Below are 19552 nucleotides of genomic sequence, written 5' to 3' on the forward strand. Positions count from 1 at the left end.
GCAAAATCTGGAGCGACATTCGAGAAAGTCGCAGAAAAACTTTCCTTGTTTCATTCTGCTTGTGTGTTGTTGTTTTTTTCTGTCTTTTCTTTCCTCCCCTCCTCTGCATGTTGTTTTTGTGCCGAGCTGGTGAAATTAGCGATGCTATCTTAACGTGGGGGGACAGAGAAACGTTCCGTTCACACACACACACACACACATACACACACACACAATTTTCCCAATTGCCTCTGTGACCTCCATTATCATTAAATGCTGTTTGATAGCATCTAGACATTTGAATCCACTGTGGACTAATTCAGCTTGGCCCCTGATAGCAGCTGCCACAGCACCTTATTAGGGACAAGCTATGGGACCAAACACAGATCCCATTTTCATTTTACAGCCTCATACTTTGTGTGAGTGTCAACTGTGGTACTGATAACCACCAAATACTGCCAGCTAATTGCCTGGTTAACAAACACGCTCTCATGAGAGACTTTTGAATAGATAATAGAGGCTCACGTGCAACAATAGGTCACTGAGGATCCTTTGAGCTGCTCTGACAAGCATATTGTGCAATGTTGCAGCTGTCAGATGAAAACCCTCTATCTTCTGATTGTAAGCTTTCCCCCAAAATGATTCATTATTTAAAAAATAAAATAAAAAATTGGCAGTTTTTAGCTGAGACTGATTCATATACCCAAGAGGTCATGATGTAATCTTTCAACTAAACCATGCAAATCACTAAAATGAAGATTTTCAGCAACAATTTGTTTCCAACTTTGGTTTCATGGAAAAATCTGATTCATATCAACAACCTGTTGATCGACCAATCAGAACTTCCAAAAACTTAAAATCAGGCTTGTCAACCCGAAGTCAGGGTGAACAGAGGGTTAAATAGTCAGGGCCAGCACTCTTGTAATGCACGCACATCTCTCCCTGTCAAAAGGATCCTGTTAAAGTGGGCCAAGGCATGTGTACCGGTGTGTGTGTGTTGTACACAGTGGCTCAGGCTGCTGTAATGGAAAATGACACTTGCAATCTGTCTCGTGGCAATAACCCCTCTTCAGTGCTCTTGTCTCCACTCCGCGCACACCCACGTGCACGTGCACACACTCCACGGCTCTGTCACTGCAGCGGCAGCCCCCGGGCCGTCCTTGTCACAGCGCAGCTTTATTGCATCACTTTAACGTGACAACAAAAGAAGACATTGTGTATTGGGCCTGCCGTGTATAGAAGGGGAATGGACCCACGCATTAACTACCCGAGAGACAGACGGAGAGCACACACACACACACAGCGGCGTTTTCTCTTCAGAGTCATGACATTTTTCGTCTGCCTGTCAAAGCAATGACAGAGAGACAGACAGAACAGCAAGGCACTTCTGACACACTAATGCTGTTTTGCATGTTGGAAGCCTATTCAAACAGCGCTGAGCTGTGACTTCAACCTCCTGTGTGTGTGTGTGTGTGTGTGTGTGAGAGACTGATGGGTGAAGACTGTTATTTCTGATGCTATCATAGTTTTGGCCCTGTGTCGGCCATTTGATTGACAGTTGGCTTGGCATTAGAGTGGCTTTGCTTTGCCGGACAGCAGAGGCAGGACCCCGCCTATTGCGGTTGAGTGCTGACAAGCGCAAACAGATGCGCACGCACACTCTGTTTATGAGTCTTGATATCCATCTCTGTCTCTTTTTTGTCTTTCTGCTCTATGTGTGAATGTTTGTTCCATCTGTGCGTCGATCGGCTTGAGACAGAGCGTGTTGTAAAAGCCTTAAGAATAGCCCACATTGTCCTGTGTGCTGCTCAAAGATAGGGCGACAGACATGTGAGAACCATTAGACCAATGGCAACAACAGTCCAAACAGTGCTGGAATGCTCTGCTGACTAGCATGTGTGTGTTTGTATTTGTGTGTGTGTGCTTGTGTGCCTGACCTGTTGGGGCCTTACGAGTCACTGTGCTCCAATTATTCGCTCACGTCAATGTCTCTCCTTGTAAATCTTTTCGTCCTCCCAAGTTTTCCTGGCAAGATTTCATCGTTTTTTTGGGCAAAGAAAAAAATTTTGATTGGTTGATGAAATCTGATAACGGCTGATGCTGCTAGTTAGGTCAAATTTAGATCACTTAGCCATCTGTGGCTAACAAGACTGTATTTTATTTTATTGGCATTTTTGCCTTGATTTGACCGTGCACAGAAGAGGGGGGGGTGACAAATTCCTCTTGTGAGAACAGTGGCGCTTTCCAAATTCTTAAGTGAGAATGTCACAGAGATGCCATCAAGGTTGTCTCAACCTCAGCTTTAGACTTGGAGGAAAACAAGATTTTAAAAGGAATTCCAAGAAACATGCTTGTTTCACCTTTCTAAAGAAGTGTATATTTAACAGATTTTTTATTGATTGTTGCATTGAGGTGGATATTTATCATTAAGTACATTGTACAATGTGTCAACAACACTTTCAAATGTTTTGACACATAAATAAATTATGTTCACAGCCAAGGACCCCCGAGATGATATTTTCACAATTTGTTCATAATGACTGCATAGGCGGACACACAATATCATCGGCAAGACATCGTTATCACCCTTAAAATGAAATATCCTCCAAAAAGACACTGAATGTGTCCCCAGAGCATGCAACAAAAATGATGCCAGTATGTCAGAAAGTGTATAAAATATCTGCAGCGTGGAGGTTCTGGTGTGAAACTGCTAGCATAGCTGCTATGCATTGACGTTCTTTCTTTTCAAAAAATATGTGCATACATCAGCATTGGTATTCACCCAAAAGGAGGTAAACAATACACTTCAAATAATTGCTGTGGTAATGAAAATACAAATGTTTAACAACATTATTTTCCCATTGACAACAAGTTTTTTCACCATCTTTTATAAACTACCAGTCACAGTATGTGCTTACAAACCACAGGAGGGCACGGAGCTATGTTTCAATCCCATTTTTCTTCTTTACAGGCAATAATCTCTTTAAAAAAGTAATATTTAAAGAGAATCAACTTGAACTGCAGTCCATAAATTCTGAAGGTGTTCTGAACGTAAATCTGATCAACACATATAATAATAAGATGTTTATCAGATCAGGCTCTTTATTGTTTTTTCTTTTTTATTAATTTTTAATCCTGATTTAATTTGATCAGTCATATCTTCACCAGAACAAGTTAATTGTGTCAATTTAGAAAGGCTTAATATATTTCATATTTTTCTTTCAGCTGCGTACAGCGCTGCTTTTCTTTCTGTCCGACCTGAACTTCCTCCTCCTCCTCTTCCTCCTCCTCCTCCTCCTCCTCCTCCTCCTCCTCCCTGCACTGCTCCGACAAGACACCCATGACTCTTTGAGTGGGCTAATTGTCTTAACAACATTTGGCTCAGTGGAGACTGGAGACTACGGTAGAGTTTGATAACCTTGGAAATAACCTTATTAGTGTAATTCAACAAACCAACAAAATGGACGAGGGCGTGATCCACTGTAAACTGGGGCAAAAAAAATGGTTACGCTACTGTGTTAAAAAAGGGGCTACAAGTCCTGCACTAACCTATGTTTGCACACAGTAAACTGATATGGTGGCAGGGCTGCGGCATACGAAGAGGGCTCAATGTTAGAAAGTGTGCTGTTTGCTGTGTGTGTGTGTCTGGTTTTGGGTGTAAAAGTGTGTCAGATGAACGAATGTGACCGAGTGTCCAGTGTCTTAGTGTGGACAATTTCTTGAACCACCATCACAAGACTGTCTAGTGTGAAGCAAGCAGACAAACATGAGTTTTATTTGAAAGCGGGAGAAATAGTGTGTCTGTGTGTGTGTGTGTGTGTGAGAGAGAGAGACAGGGAGAGAGAGAGAGAGGGAGAGGGAGGAAGAGTGACAGACACCAAGAAGGAGGAAGATAAAGATAGAAAAAATCTGCCAGAATGAAAAGATGGATAATAGAATGAGTCCCTGTATACTTTGCATGTGTGTGTGTATGTACAAAAACGGCTGAGACACTCACTCTGAAGCCCACTACCTACCATCTGACACACACACACACAGGAAGCCACAAACTCTACCCACATCCAAAGGAGCCTTAAATAGCTCTGTTACACACCACTGATCATTGATATTCATAGTTAATCATCATTTTACTAACAAATTTCAACAGCAAGAATCCACATTCTAAATTTAAGCAACTGTAAGGCGGAAAAGGGCTGTGAGCGTAGGAGTAAGGGTGGAGGGGCAGTGCCAAAAATATGGTGACGCATGCAGACGCTGAAAACACAAACAGAAAACAACACAGAAGTTTTAATAAAGCTTTTAGTGAAGACTCCTGACAGGTGTCAGATGTGTGAGTAAGGAGGATTAGAGGAAGGATGGGTGAAGGTGGTGAAATCATGTGCTGACATAAACCTGCCTCACTCACTGAATACACAAGTTATTACAAACAGGATGTTCAAAACTGATACACATCCTCAAACATAAACAAGAGGCAGCCATCTCTAAATGTTCTCACTGTACCTCTGTTTATAGTGGCGTTCTGGTTAGGCGAAGAAATCCAAACTACTTGGTTAGGTTTGAAACAATGTTGTGATTTAGAATAAGGTAGAGGCTGACAATTATCAGGATTCCCATTGGATTCTGGGACTGGGTCAGCAGGCAAGGAACTCAGCCACTTAAGGTCCTAGGCCTGATTCTGGTGGGATCATTGGTCATAACAAGTCACCTGACCAGTGATATGATGTCATTCTTCCAGGATTTTATTGTGGGACTAGATAAAAGTGAAAGTTCACTCCTCTTGTTAAAACCACTGGCACACCATTAACTTACAAGGCAAATTTCTTCCTTCTGTAGCTTCTCCAGCATTGTTTTGACTACTATGGAGGTACGCTCCATTGACCAGGAGATATTAAATACGCTTGAGTGGGCACAAAGCTAGATAAACATGGGAATCTCTAAAGAATAACAGAACAATTTACTCACAAACGTCACTAGAAAAACCTCAGCTACTATTTACTGATTACTTCCATAAGGGTATAGGAGGCTCACAAGAGTCTTCCACTTATTTCCACCATAAAGCAGGTTGTCTGTCAAATGTTCTCAAACCCAGCGCAAGATAACCCAGGTAACATCATCATCTTTGATTTTAAAAAGCTCATTAGGAGCCACAGAAGACATCTGTTTTCACAGGCAGGAGAAGTAGTTTACATAACGAGTAAATTGACCTTTATATGTTGAAGCCTCTTAAACTAATTTAGATTATCTCAAAATATCTCCACTGCTTTAGGAGTCTTATCTGTTATCATAATCTTCCTTAAAAATATACACTGCTTGTATAAGTGAGTCTTTAGCAGCTCTGACAGTGTATTAATGATCACTAGTGGTATTGTGTCACATACTTGCCGACTTTTATGCCCATTGACTGCCTGTGATGTGTTGGAAAGGCTACAGAAACACACACCTGGGTTACAGACAAGACTGGCGTACAACAGCTGATTTGCTTTGTCAGTATTACAATGAGGCCAAGTGTTAGTGTGCATGTGTGCGTGTTACTGTGAGTGAGCATGCTTGCATCTGAGTATGTTGAGTATGTTTGTGTGTGTGTGTGTGTATATGTGTGAGTTTGTGTGTAGGTGACAACTCCAGCCCCAAACTGACTGGCATCTGGCGGTGGCAGTTGTTTTAACAGCTGAGCTGACAGCATTAATCCGAACGCACCCAAATCAAAAGGAGACAACACCTGTTCACTGCTCCTGAGCCCAGCCGAGGAAGAGAAGGAGGGAGAGAGGGAGGGAGGGAAAGTGGGGGGGGGGGAGAGAGAGAGATCGACGGAGTATGAATGGAGGCTGGGAGTGAAAGAGATGGAGAGGGAGTGATTAGAGGCAGGTGGAGAGAGTGATGGGGACAAAGGGAGGTAGAGGGATGAGGGGAAGGTGTCAGAGAAGAAAAAAAGGATGGGATGAGAGAGGTAAAAAAAAATAAAAAGAACGGGATGGGGAGAAGACGATGAGTGCGGGCACACTGCCAGGCAACACACACACAGCACTCTTTCCCTTGAGCGAAGCGGAAAGGGGCAGTGGGCCAAACAAGAAGGGAGGAGGGATGGAAATGGAGGGAAGGGAGGGGAGAGGTGAATGGATGGATAGAAGGACTCCACAGGGAAGAAGAGAAAAAAGGATAGAGAGGAAAAGGGATAGCTGGAAAAACAAGACAGCGATCTATCCAGAGCAGCATCCTAGCTCCAGACATTAGTGGCTGGCTATGGCCGCTCTGCTGGCCAAGCAGCAGTGAGGGAAAAGAATGCAGCGGGGGCAGAGGGGGGTAGGAGGGGAGAGTGGTGCTGGAGATGCTTGTCTCTCAACATCTGGCTTAAATAAGGGCGGGTCGGGCTGCGGGCTCGGGTCGTGACCCCTGAGGCCGACAACACAGACACTACCACTTCATGTGCAGGACCCGCCCTCTGACCAGCCGGCCAGGGGTTAATTAATAAAGACCCTCTGGCTTCAAAGACTGACGCGCTGACTGCCTGGCGGACCAGATGAGTGACTGAATGGAAGCAGAGAGCGCTGCCATGTTAGATGACTTGTTGCTCTCTCAATGACTTAAGCGCTAAAACCTAGTATGCCCACCACCTCCATATCTGTCATGTATATCTGAAGGTCTGGCCTGTGGGAATGTGGAACGTGTCGATCTGATATCCGGGACGCATCATGGGAGGCGGTTTTAGACGGTGCATTCGTCATCATATGTGGGGTGACATAAATACATACTGTACATGCTTGTTTATAATTGCTGTGGGATACACACCAATCCCTCAGCTCCAATCAGGCTGCTAGAGCCCCTTTACATCCATGTCAGGCCCTAAATCCTGCACCGGACGACATGGGCGATAGGGACTCTGATGCTTTTACATGTGTGTTGTGGAGCTGAGATGTAAAATTGCACTAAGCTACTTTGTGCACAAGCCTATGGATTATTGAAGGGAACTGCAGTGTGCGGAATTTAAGGCACAGATCCAGATTTGCTTATATAAAAACTGCATATAAAAGTACATACTGTAAGCACAGTTGCAAAAACAGTCACAGCTAATAAGCTCTTTCTCTAAGCTTACTTAAAGTCTATTTAAAGAACGTTATAGCCGACAGTAAGCCATGAAAGTGTAGATGTGCACCTGCAGTACAGGACATGTATATAGGTCACATAAAAACAAGCAGATTCATGCATATACATTCACATATAAATGCATATATACATCATAAAAGTTAATCTCACTTTTGATTAATGATCGCCTTGCTGTGCCTGGTATCATATTTTTAGCCTGGCAGATTTGATTTAATTCAAAAAGACTCTTTATTTTCTGCTGGTTTCTCTGTGTGTTCTGATTCATAGGACTTTGTTCAGTTCTACAGCTCCATTATACGCTTATATATTCCTGGAAAGTTGCAATTTGCAGCTAATTACAGTATAGATAAAGCAGGAATTAAGACTTAATTAATTTCTAATGCAGTGGGTCTTTAAGTAAGGGCACAGAAGGCTAGCTCAACATGCAAAATGTGAAAGGCAAGCACACAATGAGGAATTAATGGATGATGAATGGTGATTTACCTTGGTTTAAAGAGAAGAAGTAGCTATTTGCACCAAGTTACGGAGTTATTTCCAGGAAATTAGTAGAAAATGATGGACCTGTAATGTTCTTATTGGCCTTGCAATAAAATATGAAAAAGAAAACTCATATACAAAACTCATACACAAAACATAAATACTGCTGGAGGTCATGAAAGCATAACTTCTGAGCAGATTTCACCCATTATTTAGACTTAACTCAGAAATGCCTTCATGCACACACATGCACTATAAAATGCGCCTGTTGATGGAAATGTCTGGAAACCTTGCAGCAAAGTGATACCTTTTTTTCTATGTTGTCATGGCACAGTGTCAAGCATTTCATTCCGAACTGAGACATCCACCTACTCACAAAGTAACTGCTAATATGTTGGTAAACTACTTAATGGAAGATTGCTGAAGTTATTGGCTAACGTGTTGATTCTTCTCGCAGTATAAAAATGCTGGAGGTTTACAGTCATCTGGCCTTTTTTGAACTGGTTCAAGTCCAAACAGCAATTACGTTCCACAATGTTCCTCTGAGAGTTTTTGTTGCTTAAGTGCCTCAATGAAAAGTTTTGAGATTTTTCGCTGCATTTCATATTCTTTTGATAAAGCAATTGAGGGGACAAATGAAAGTCAGTGCACTGCGCACAAAAGCCATTAATCTTGCAGCCATTTTGCAGCATAAAAACATTCCTCTGACTCTCCATGGGAATGGAAGAAAAGACCAAGAAAGGAAAATGAGCGAAAAGGAAGGAAAACAACAACCGGGTGTGCAAATGAAGAGAGTTTATGAGAAAGCTGAATAGATAAATCATGGATTCCACTGATTTGGTCATGGGACATGATGCTGAATGGAAGTGAATGGGTGGATGCCAAAAGACTGGGGCCTGTCTAATATTTGGGAGTCGGTGACAGGAGGCCTTTATGTGGGACAGTCTGACTCACAAATACACACAGAAAACTATTCATACATTGAATATGAAAAACTCATATACACAAATTCACACATAAACGGTCCCGCTTACATGTCTCATCACCAGGTATTAACACACACACTGTACTGTAGGACAGTCAGACTGTTAGCAGATCACAACAGCTAAGCTATGGAAGCCCTGGCTGATTCATGAACCTCGAGCCTTTGTCCTTAACTTAATGCCACGCCGGGGGGCCAATAACACACACAGGCACACACACACACCTTCAGAAAAACCACAGGACCTTCTCTGCTCTGTCTAAACCCCTTTATGCTCCTGTATCGGACAAAGCTGGGGCACTGCTTTTCCCCTAAAAAAAAACACACACACACACACACACACACACTCATGCATACTATTCATCTCCCTAATATCGCTCATCTGGACTGGGAAGAATGGCAGAAAAGAGTTTCATCCCCACTGATTGTCTCGTGCAAGGCTGCGGAGAGAATGCAACGTTGAAAAGCAGACGCAAAACAATTCAATAAGAAAAGTGACTTGAATGCGCCTTTCATCAAGCCAACAATGGCAAGCCCTACAATAGGCCTCAGGTTCGCCCCATGACGTTGCCTGTTTCTCATGCCACAAAAGGGAGAAGAAGAAAAAAAACGAATTGACTCGATTCGAATTGTGAGCCATGTCCATGATGATTTTTTTTCTCCCCGTCTACAAGACAACACTGTGAAGTTAACTGACACAATGACACCCGGATAACTGGAAAGAATGATAAATAAAAACGCAAATGGTTTTTCTTAGATTAGCAAAATGAAGCATGAGCTTCTTGCCTGCTTCAAAGTGAGTTTTATTTGAGCAAAAAGGATGCCATTTATTTTTCCATATTATGATCTTTCTAAGTGAAGAATGTTTGAATTTTACCACTGAAGCCTTTCTCTTTCTCTGGCGGGTCACAGGAGTAGGTGGTGATGCAGAGAAAAACAACACACAGAGTTCAGACCTCCTCAGTGAAGGGTTCAAGGCAGAGTTAGTCTCATAAGCATGATGTCAACTTCTCTTTAGCGAATGTTGACCGTGCATTTAGAGCCCTTTAATTGCCCAATAGGAGGACAAAATCTTGCTTTTTCTTACTTGCCTGAACTTTCTCTCTCGCTTTTAGAGGAAAAAAAATCCCTTTCAACCTCCCCCTCTGTTTCATTTCACTCACTTTCCTTTTCCCAGTGCGAGGAGAATAATCATGACAAACAATGGCTGTGAGAGTCCTGCTGCACTTCATGTTAATTTATACAACTAACTAATTACCAACAAAGGGTGGAAATCACATAAAGACATTCGCCCGCTCCCACGCTAGGACTGTGAACCTGCTGCTGCTCCTGTGTGTGTGTGTGTGTGTGTGTGTCACAGGCCCACAAATTCCCCTCAGGGATCTGTGCTTAAAAATCGAGGTCCATGTGATGACTTGCAAGCGTTGTATGTGCCATTGTTGATGTTTATAGTGTGTGTGCATGTGTGTGTGTTTGACATAACCCCCCAGATAGCAGAGAAGAAGACGGATTAAGCAAAGTGGAGTGAAGAGAAAGAAGGGGGGGTTGTGTGAGCACTGATGGACGGATGAACGAGAGACTGCCTCGATCCCTCCACTTCTCCAGGCTCTTTTTTTTCTCCTCCTCCCTTTCATTCTCTTTCTCCTTCTTCTTGGCAGAATGTATCCGCCCTTCCCATTGTCACCCATTGGAGTGTACGGAGGCGTGAGGGAGCCCTGGCCACTGTGTGCTTGTGTGGCACAATGGCCTCGCCTAAGTGCTGTCCTATAAAATGCCTCAGTGCTCTCTAAAAGCAAGCCCTGGGTTCCCTCCATGCCTTGAAAATAGATGAAGTGCAGTGTGTACATGTGCTAGCATGTGTCTGTGAGTGTGTGTTGTCTGGCATCTGTCACTGAGTTGGCATTTTCAGTATGGAAAGGCAGTCTGAGCCAGCGGGTAAGCTCGGCCGTAAAACACCATTTTGGTTGACCTTAAGGTTGTAAACCTGCACAATGTCCTCAAGTGTGTGTGTGTATATTGCTTTTTTCCCTGCACGTGTTTCCCAATTCAGCCTATGAAGTGCAATGGCAAAGGTCTGACCCCAGAGCTGCACCCTGGTTTGGCAAAACAACGAGGATAATGCCATTTGATGACCTAAACAACATGACCCCCCAGAAAAGGGAAAAAACGATGATTTCTTTTTTCTTGTGAAGCAGCTGGATTCTTGTGATATTTGCAGGATCACACAAGAACACATCTTACCAGGCTACAGATCTATAAGATGAATGATGCTATGGGTGTGATTGGAAGCATCTGATTTGTCAGATGGTTTATGCTAAGTACGTTTGTCCTAACATTTTCAAAGGATGATTTGAAAAGTGGTAAAAAAAACTCCTATGGCCTGTGGCAACCTCAGCCAACAAAAATGCACTGCATACTTGCCCAAATTTTGTGTCTAATTGTTTCCCTCATACTCACACATTTCTCCCAGAGAATCTCTGCTGATTGCTTTTTACAGTTGAGGCTTTGCTAAAAGAAGAAAACATAAAAGTCCCAGCGGCCACGGAGCCCCAGCGACGGGTAGCTGTGGCTGGGTAGCAGAGGGTCAACAGACGGGTCCTGAGATGGAGCTCAGCTGGCACTTAATGTGTGAGCCACTTACAGTCAAAGCTGCCATGTAGTGAGACGAGGAGAGGAGAGGAGAGAGGAGAAGGAGGAGGAGGAGGAGGAGAGAGGAGAGAGGAGAGGAGGAATGAGGCTGAGTGTCTGGTGAAAGTCCAGGGCAGTGGAGGCACCACTCCAGGGGCCGAGAGGAACATCTGTGCCCCATTTAGTGATGTTTCTTCTCCTTTTAATTCCCTTCATTTTTCTTCTTTCTTTTTTGCATCTATCTATCTATCTATCTATCTATCTATCTATCTATCTATCTATCTATCTATCTATCTATCTATCTATCTATCTATCTATCTATCTATCTATCTATCTATCTATCTGTCTGTCTGTCTGTCTGTCTGTCTGTCTGTCTGTCTGTCTGTAATATCTCTCTCCGTCTGTCTATTTATCTTGTCTCAGGTGCCTCTTTTCCCATGGCTGGGCTAATACATTATCACTAGGCTGTGCTTTGTGGCACAGGGGTCACAAGGGGTTAAATGGTGAGGCCAAGGGAACTGTCCAGGTGTGTGTGTGTGCATGTTCAGCTGTACAGCTGTGTATGTGTGTAGCTACCTCTCTTGGGTTTTACCACCGACTCTCCTCTCGACCCCGCGCCTCCCGTGACGCTCTGCACTCTGCTCTCATTATTCCACGTAATGACACACACACACACTCCAGCACGAGCCACTCGCCTCGAGTCCAGACACACACACACACACACACAGACAGGCAGTGTCATGGCATTCTTATCTCCTCCCTGTCGCTCCTGAAGAATTTATTAAAGATAGCAACTGATGCTGTATGTGTGTGAGTACATATATACCAGTGTCTGTGTATGTGTGTGTGAGTCAGTATGTATGAGTCAGTATGTATCTCCGGGGTAGCAGGTGGCCGGTGGAGTAAGACAGGAGATGAATGGAGAGAGCAGGAGAGCGGTGGAGCATGGTTGGGCCAGGCCATGGGGGACAACATGGCTAGTCATTTATTAGAGGCCAACACACACACGCACACACTCACCTTATGCATGCAACCAAATGCAAGCCTAACACACACACACGCACAAGCATGCACAGATACATATGCAAATACACATACACAAGTATACATGCTCCCACAGGCTTTAACAGCACACACATACACAGACTGACCTAGTATCTACCACTCTCCATTCATCTAGCCTAAGTAGAGCAACGCTAGCCACAGACACAAAACTAAATCTTTCAAACTTAAGGCATACTTAGTGTGTGTGTGTGTGTGTGAGAGACCGCCTATGCGTGTGTGATGTCTAGCTCAGGGCCTGCCTTCGATAAGTCAAGCTTCTCTTTCTGTTTCAAGATGTTTATCGTTTTCTGACCCATTTTGTGTCTTTGGCCCCTTGTTCACATCTCTCCTGGTGTTAATGTGCCTACACTCTGAATATGTGTGTGTGTCATTGATCCAGCTGGAAGCAGTGTGTGTGTGTGTGTGTGTGTGTGTGTGTGTGTGTGTGTGTGTGTGTGTGTGTGTGTGTATGTAAGAGAGAGAGAGAGCAAGAGAGAGCAGTAATATTCCAGGCCTTTCATAATGATTAAAGCCTTCATTAAATTTTCATCCCAACCTGCTGTTTGCTGCTAATGGCCTTTGTGAGCCACACAGCCAAACAATAGCTAGCCGGGCACAGAAAAGGGATTTCTATCTCGCGTTCAATACCGCCCCTCATCGTTTCTCCCCCACCCCTCTCTCCATTTCCCTCTTCATCTTTTCTCAGCTTCCCCTTTCTTCCTTTTACTCTCTTTTTCTTTCTTCCTTTCTCTCTTGCTTGGCCTGGGTTTTTATGTGCGCTGGGTCTGGAGGCGCTAAGGCCTTTTGTTAGCGTGTTTCATTTAAACGTAGGGCAGATAATGCTCTGGCTAGGTTTGGACGCCGCACCATCGTGGAACTGTGCTAATGGGGTCTGTGAAGACTCTGCCTTTCTCTCCATCACTTTCCTTTCCTTCACCTTCTGTCTTTTCCCTTCTCCCTCCCTAACACACACACTCTCTCACTGTGCACTGGCTGACTCATAAAGATCCATTATTGTTGTTTTTTTCCTGTGCAGCCGGTTCATGAGGTCCAGTGTAGCAGCGAACAACCCAAAACACACCTCAATTACAGCTCAGCTCGACAAACAGTCCAGTTTTCTTTTTCTTTTTTTTGGTAAAATGTGCCACAACAGGCCTCTCTATCGACTGGAATAAAAACAACCAGACGGCAAGAGCTGACCAGCAGTCTCAGCCTCTCAAAAAAACCTTACAGAAAAGCATGGAAAACAAGGTTAGCACATCGCAGCTTGAAATGAAAGTCTGTTGATGTACTGGAGGGAACACACACACACACACACTTGCAGAGACATCCTGCCTACACTAAAGGCAAATACACACTGCACCACTGGGCTGTTCTTTCACCTTTTGGTGCATGTTGTCATTTTTTGAGGGATCACTAGTGCACTTCAGCATTGGATTTGAAAGCTATAAAGATATTTAAGAAGATGCTTTAGTATGCTTAGGAGATCTTCACAGGCCAACTTCACAAGTCAGATCCATGCTATCATAAAAAAAGAGTTCCCATAGTCATTCTTCAGATATTACAGGATTTAGTTCCTACATTCTTGCTTTCTAATGTGATCTTATTTGGGATCATCTGTGCTTGAGTCCCCTTAAAAAGACGGTTCTGTAGGTTCTGTACAGGCCCAGCATTCTGGATCTGTGAAAGAACAACCTAATTTTGCCCTGGGGCAGGTCAGTAGACCCTGCTAACATCCCCATAAAGCAGCTTCTCCATTATCGTTATTTATACTATCCCATCTTGCTAAAGGAGATGGACACCTGTTGGTGATATCCATATCACATTATCACTATTACATGCCTTTCATAGTGACTTAAGCCCCCCTATTTATCTGCCCAGTGGAAATTAGCATTAGCCATGGGCTAATTTTATTTCTCATCTTGACTCCAACTGTGAGCCCTAGGCTAAATTTGAGAATGAAATGTGGGGGCTAATTGAGCTAAGCTACATAGGCCTTCAGCAAAAGTCTAGTTTGGCTTTCTCAACAGTGTGTGAACTCTGTATCTCAGGGCACACACGTTAGTGGTGATAAAATGTATTTAGCACTCACAGGGTTTTTAGGTGAAAGACATTTAAAGTGAAACCAAAGCTGGGGATCATTTGGAAAATTGCTAATATAATATACCCCCAGTGTGTTTGCAGGCTTTTCACACGCTCATGCACACACATGAACACATGCACATCTCTTACTTGTCAGGTTGTGATAAATATGCAAAGTGTGGTGGACAATAGGCCCAAGCAGCTGATGCTGTCTGTCTGTATGCTGGAAAAACAAAGGCTCGCCTCTCATCTGAATGTGTGTGTGGGTTCATAACAGAGGGGAAGAGTGAGAGAGAGGGAGACAGAGCCATGGAGTAAACAAGACAGAAAAAAAGACAGGGGACAACGGAGTGTAACAAAAGTGCGGCGCAGAGCCAGAGACATGGCGGGGGGACTTGCAGATCACACATCTGGCTGCACAAGCGTCTCCTTTCATCACTGACCTTCTGGCTCGTTTTTGATCAGCTCCTCCATCTTGCGTTGTTTCAGTGTGTCCACCACGTCTGCCAGGCTGCCCTTGCGTCTCTCGGGGGTGCCCAGGGTGCCCGTTGTCGAGCCCCCGTCGCTGCAGGGACGGCCCCCGCCTCCGCCCTCCTCTTTGCCCGGTGAGGTAGCATTGTGCTGGGGGTAAGGACTCAGTGAGCTCCCCTTAGTGCCATCCTGGTCCTGGAGAAAGGAAAGCAGAAGAGGAGAGAGGGAAATTATTAGTTTCGAGAATTAACTTGAAGACATAAATAAACAAACTGTAGAAGAAGAAAATTAAAAGGAGATCTGGGAGGAGCTGGCATAAACCCACTCATTATCTCCATCCCTTTATTCTTTCCATCTTATACTCCAAAGCAACAACTTTCATCCCTGGCCAGTTATCTCAAGTTAGGGCATACTTCTTCTTCTTCTCCTCTCTTCTCTGGAATCTGCATTTGACTGACTTGGAGGTACTTGACAGAATGAGCACATGAAACAACAGCAAAAGACTCTGCGCACTCTTAAGTGTCACGCTAACTCTTCATTACAAAGCCTGCGATGGCTTCCTTTGAGGGACGTCCAGCGCTGAATCCCGAGCCTCCCAACTTTCAGCGCTGCTTTACTTTTGTCATTAAGATTCAGTACAATTAATGCTGAGGATGCAACTCCATCAAGATTACAAAAAAACACACATTCCTTTTGGAAAAACAAAGTACTGGAGCAGTGTCAAATCATTTCCATAAACTTAGGAACAATCAGCATGTTAGCTACAAAATATATATGGCTTAAAGTGAAGCTCTTTGCCTTTTGCCAAGCTCACATAAGGAATAATTATCCTGCTGTCGTACATCTAAAGTTTACAGTCCTTAAAATCTCCAGCTAATGACCTTTGGGAATCATAATCAGGGCAAAAACTAACTTTTTGTCTGTGTTGAGCAGAGGCGACGATCCTCCCGACAGCCGCTGAGTGGTAAGTAACTTTTAGCATCTTAATCTGTGACCCGATAAAACCTGTGTTTGTTTCTAGAGCCGTCATTATACCTTAATGCTGGCTCAGCCCAATTAACAGTGACATGGAGATGGAAGAGAGAGAGAGAGAGAGAGAACACACAGGCACCCTTACACATGTATTAGATAAATACAGTGACAGACACACCGTATTCTGCTCCCATTTGTACTCAGGTGAGTTGAGGATGTGCTGTTTAATCACAGAAACAAATGAGTCAGTCAGTCAATCAGCCGGGCAGTCTGTCAGCTCAGCTCTTTGTTGACAGGAGGGTCAATGGTCCACAGGGTTAATCTTTGGCTAATCTCACTACAGTATGGGGCATGCCACCTGGGACAGCAGCACACATACCTGTGTTTGTCTATGCGGGGGCGCGCATGTGTGAGACTCGCAGCTATATTAATGACATTACAGAGTATTAAGGCAGAGACGGTTTTCTAATCATTAACTCTCTGGCTGCTGGTGGAAGTGGAACTTAATACCGTGATCAGAGTCCACGATGAAGTCACTCTATTCTTTTAGAGAAGTGTCCACTTGAGCAAAAACGTTTTTTTTTTCCCACGTCTCTGCTGAGAGGATAAATCCAGGCAGAGGCTTTCAATATTCACGATGCTTTCATTGTCAGTGGCCAAACACTATATGAAAGGTACAGCCGACCATTATCACTTGGCATTTTCGACACTTGGCTGGCTCTCTCTCTTCTGCTCTGTGTGTTTCCAAACTCTGAATAAGTCAGCTCGCTCAATAATTCACTAATTCTCTCCTTGGCATTCTTGCACATGCATTGTAACAGAAGGACAGATTGTGACAGCTATGATAAGGCTGGAACAGTTGTATATATATGAAGGGGAGGATGAGGATTCAGACAGCGGCTGTTGAAGCTGCGAGGGCTGTGCTGTGCTGTGGAAGTGTCTTGTGATCTTAAAAGCCCTAAAAGACTTCTCCTCTCACCACCTGACCAAGTTGCTGCTCCTGTCTTTCTTTGTTGCCTCCTTTTCTTCCTTCACCATCTTCAGATTAGGGAAATTCAGACTTCAAATGAGCGGATTTGTGATTATGAGTTGCATCAGCGCCATGCAAATGCAACGAGACAGAGGGAGAGAAGGGGTATGAGCGTTGGAAAAGTCAAAAAGAGATAGAAAGGAAGAGTGCAACCATAAAAAAAAATCAAAAAAGAGAGAGAAGCGATGTTATTAGAGGAAATGAGAGAGCGCTAGTTGACAGAGAGATACATGGGGAAAGAGAGAGCAAGAGGAAGGCGAGCATCTTGAAGGCAGCGGTCACACCTGTCACATCCCATTTATCTAATCCAGCGCCTACTTAAAACAGCCGCACTCTTTCTTTCGAGAAAGATGTCGCGCAAACAAAACAAACAGAACAAGAATATGGGAGGGAGGTGGAGAAGAAGGAGTAGGGGGTTGGTGGGGTGGGGGTGGCTGTGGGGGGTGAAGGAGTTAGAGGTGGGGGGAGGTGTCGGATCTCTTTGCTCTGTGGAAAAGCTGCCAGGGAGATGTCATCTCGCTGCGTCCAACAATGAAGGTCATTTCCCAATCAAAGGGAATTAGCAGGGAGCCCTGGCTTTTTCAAAGACCTGTTACATTCAGGCCTGTGACATTATTTTTTATGTGTGAACTCACAGACAGACAGATTTAACCCAGAGGCAACTTAAATGGCTTACATTTCTTCCTCCATCAACCTCCCGGCATATAATCCACACGTCTCACTGGCGATTATTTGCACCCGCACAAGTCCGACACAGAAGGATCAAAAAGACAAATCACAAGGCAGATTCTCTATTGTACACACTCAGCCGGTGTCTGTGTTCCTCTACTCCTGTAGTAAAACTTTTCTCATCAACATGCATTTATTCATGAGTACAAACAGGAATTCTGGCTACTGTAAATGTTCGTGCCCTCCTCTCTCTCTCTTCCTCTGTGTGTGTGTGTGTGTGTGCATGTGTGTGAGCTGCTTTTTTCCTGTGCATATATGTGTGACACTGTGAGTGCACATAGCCTGTAGGTGTGTGTGTAAATGTGTGAGTGTCTGCATATATGTATTTATATGCACTGGATGTGGCAGGCTGGCAGTGTGGGCGGTTCTGCCTTTAGTTTGCAGATGTCAATTCTCTTCCAAATGACTGGAACAAAGTAAAAATTGCGCCTCACTCTCTTTATCCTTTTACTGCCTCTGCAATGGAACCGAATTAAACAACTTTTGTCTTCTTAAGCTCATCTGTGAGGGGAGGTTGGTTTAAAAACACTTAACTCTTGCCAAAAAAAGAGGAAAAAAAATCCAAATGCTATTTTTTTCCTGCAGCCAGCACAGATGCCGCTGTTCATGTTCTTTTTTTTTTTTTTATTCCTCCTTCTCTGTTGCCCGACACAAGTAACTCTCTCTCTCTCTCTCTCTCTCTTTCTGTGCCATAGCCTGACATGTCTAGGGCTGTGCTAGGTGTACGTGTGAAAAACAATATTTGATGCTTGGCGCGTCGCTGTGGATCAAGGCATGGACAATGTGGCAAGTAGGAAGAACTGGAAACAGCTGAAAATACATGCGCACCGGGAGAGTGTCACTGATCGCTCCTGCAGGGGGGCGAGACACAGCTCTGCGCCAAGGCTGCCAATCTCCACGATATATGCACTTAACACACCTCTGGCAAACACACACACATACACACACAGAGCAAATCCCTTTACATGCCATGGCTAAACACAGACACTGTCACTTTTGACTTGGGGGTCCCTCAAGCTGAGACACACTTTTCTCCATGTGTTGTCTATCTGACCCCCCACCCCCCAAATAAATTGCTATTCAAAAACAAATTTAAATTGTCCATAACCACCACTTGCCCTTTCCTTATCTAAAAACCTGCAGCTGTATTTTCTGTATTTTAAATAGCAGTTTGGTTCAAATGTATGCCAGGATATTTTACCACGACCCCTCACTGTTGACAGGCAAGCGTGTGTTGATTCATTAGTGCATCACTGGCATGAGAAATTAAGTGTGACCACTGTGTCTCAAGACTGCTCAATGACTGTGTTAAATCTGTCAAATTCACATGAACACACACACACATAATCACACATACAAATTACCAAAAAAAAGAGGGAAAGAGATGGCTTGTGGAGAAAAATGAATAAGAAATAATGCTTGATGAAATATCTTTATAGTTTATATCGTGTAAGCGTGCATCTTGCCTGTTAATGAAATAATTAGTGCTTGTACATTAGCACATTTATGAGAGAAGATGCTTGCCTCTGCCTGATGTGAAAACATTATTTTTTGTTGTTGCAGGGATATGCAAACATAAACATTTAAAAAGATCTAAAAGAAAGGAAAAAAAAGACCACATCTGTGCTTACACTCTGTGTCCTGTCCTGACCATTTTCACACATATTTAGTGAGGATTTTCAAACCCATCACTTAAAAATCCATCTCTTTATGACGGAGTTGTTGTCGATTGGTTGACCTCGCTGAACTGAAATCCTTCCCATTTGAACCGAGCTGCTCCCAGCCAATCAGGGCCCAGCTGCACAGCGAGGACTTCGCAGTCAATAAAACACCCTTTTAGCTAAACTACATTCATTTGCAAACCATTATAAACAGCACTATTCTTACACACAGCCGGGGTTTGTGCGAAAAACACCTTTCAGGCTTTTAATATATGCTGGGTTTTTGTATTCTATGTGTGTGTGTGTGTGTGTGCAGCTGTAGTGGGCAGGTAAAGCGGCCCAGCCAAAACTGAACAGGCAGGCGGAATGAAGAGGTCAGTGTGTAGCTGAGTGCTT

At 43.8% G+C, this 19552-nt stretch overlaps 1 protein-coding gene across 7 annotated transcripts in view; it reads right to left on the reverse strand.

Moving 5' to 3' along the window:
- The window catches only part of sox5 (SRY-box transcription factor 5), a 76787-nt gene that overhangs the window by 44359 nt on the left and 12876 nt on the right, over positions 1 to 19552 (reverse strand). For all 7 annotated transcript variants that reach the window (XM_028398969.1, XM_028398962.1, XM_028398984.1 and 4 more), the window contains exon 3: positions 14737 to 14959. In XM_028398969.1, coding sequence (XP_028254770.1) covers positions 14737 to 14959 — 223 coding nt within the window. The remainder of the gene's footprint in view (positions 1 to 14736; positions 14960 to 19552) is intronic.

This window comes from Parambassis ranga, chromosome 2, assembly GCF_900634625.1.
Source record: "Parambassis ranga chromosome 2, fParRan2.1, whole genome shotgun sequence".
Taxonomy (NCBI): Eukaryota; Metazoa; Chordata; class Actinopteri; family Ambassidae; genus Parambassis; species Parambassis ranga.